This window comes from Calliphora vicina, chromosome 2 (assembly GCF_958450345.1).
Source record: "Calliphora vicina chromosome 2, idCalVici1.1, whole genome shotgun sequence".
Classification (NCBI taxonomy): domain Eukaryota; kingdom Metazoa; phylum Arthropoda; class Insecta; order Diptera; family Calliphoridae; genus Calliphora; species Calliphora vicina.
In genome coordinates, this window is record NC_088781.1 from 98,528,631 (window position 1) to 98,530,369 (window position 1,739).

Consider the following 1,739-nt stretch of genomic DNA (forward strand, 5'->3'; position numbering starts at 1 on the left):
TAAGGCGCTTAACCTGTTTTAACGAAATATATAAAGCTTATTTGAATATATTTTTGAAAAACGGATAATATTTTTAAAAATATTAACTTATTTTATAGAAAATTGTAGCATTTGACAATATTTCGCAAAAGATATAAAATAATTGCTCCTTAAATATTCAAAGATGTCAAATTTGCAAAGACTGAAAGCTGGGTTAGCCGACCGATAGTGGAATGTAAACGTAATGAGAAAAAATTATTGAAATTTTAAAAGATAAATCCCTTGCTCAGTGCTTGAGCGACTATACATTCTTTCTTGTTTATTTATTTATTTTTATTTTTCAGTTATTGAAGGCATACCGGATCCGGAACATCATTTTAACATACATACTTTTTATACATACAGTTTGTAATGCATAAATTTGTTAATTTTTTTAAATAAATGTTATCGTTTTGTTTTAATTGAAATTCCATTTGTTATTTATTTTCTTAATTTAATTGTTTTGTGGAGGTGTTGGTGGTGGAGTTTCTGGTACAGGTGGTGGTGTTGGGGTTGCAATTGGCGGTGCAAGCGTGGGTGGTGGTGGTATTGGGGTTGTTGTTGGTGGAACAGCCGTAGGTGGTGTTAGGGTTGTTGCTGTTGTGGGCGGTGGTGGTATAGCGGTAGGTGGTGTAGTTGTAGGTGGTATAGCTGTAGGTGGAGTTGTTGCTGTTGGTGGTGTAGTCGTGGGTGGTGGTGGTGACCAATACAGCTGGCCTTCTTGAATGGGTGGCCCATAATACTGCACACCATTGTAATACGGCTGACCGTATGTTGGCGGCGGGCCGTATGTTGGCGGCGGGCCGTATGTTGCCGGTGGCCCGTAAGTAGCCGGCGGCCCATAAATAGCCGGTGGCCCGTAAGTAGCCGGTGGCCCGTAAGTAGCCGGTGGCCCGTAAGTAGCCGGTGGCCCGTAAGTAGCCGGTGGCCCGTAAGTAGCCGGTGTGCCATACGGAGCCGGTGGACCATACGTAGCCGGTGGCCCGTATGTTTGCTGAGGATTTTGGCGATTTGGCGTATTATTTAAATTTGAACGCTAAACAAAAAGAAGTTAAAATAGCTTTAACATTTGGGGTTTTAAAGATATAATTATTTACTTACCCATCCTCCTCTTGTTACACCATATCGTCCCCGCCCACTATTGCGACGGCTTTTCAAAATTATTTTTAAGACATCCTTGAAGAAAATTATTAATAAAACATTTAAATAATTGTAAATTTATTAACAAGAAAAAATAAAATAATTTGTAACACTTACCAACGCTTCCTTCTCCATTGCGTAGTAATTTATAAATGGCGGCTTTTACTGGAAAAAGAGGCATTTGAAAATTCACCACTGTATATAGATATGGCAACTTTATAAAAAGGACTGGAATGAAACAACGCCTATAACTAAACTTTTTTTGATCCATTATAGATGCCGGATAGATTGATAGATTTTGGTTTTTCAAAAGCTGAAACATATTTGTTATGAAGTGCGGATTTTGAAAATTATTACTGTAAAATATTTAGGAAAATTTTTCTCCCGTGCTTTGCTTTGATTTTTTATGTTTTATAAGAAAAAAAACTAATATATAAGGTTTATAATTATAAAATTTTATCAGTAACCTTTATAAACTAGACAAGTATGTAAAGATATTTCAGAATCAACTTCCGCATCGTTTTGCGCCAAATCAGGTTTAGTTTCATTTTCCATTTTGGAACATTTTTTAAATATTTTTT

General features: G+C 36.4%; 1 protein-coding gene across 1 annotated transcript; it reads right to left on the reverse strand.

Moving 5' to 3' along the window:
* Positions 1-472: 472 nt before the first annotated feature.
* On the reverse strand, positions 473-1,293 carry LOC135950746 (uncharacterized). Its single transcript, XM_065500278.1, has 3 exons — positions 1,276-1,293; positions 1,120-1,194; positions 473-1,054 (listed from the first exon to the last, which is right to left on the reverse strand). Exons 1-3 carry the CDS (start codon positions 1,291-1,293, stop codon positions 473-475), a joined length of 675 nt encoding a protein of 224 aa, XP_065356350.1.
* Positions 1,294-1,739: the final 446 nt, after the last annotated feature.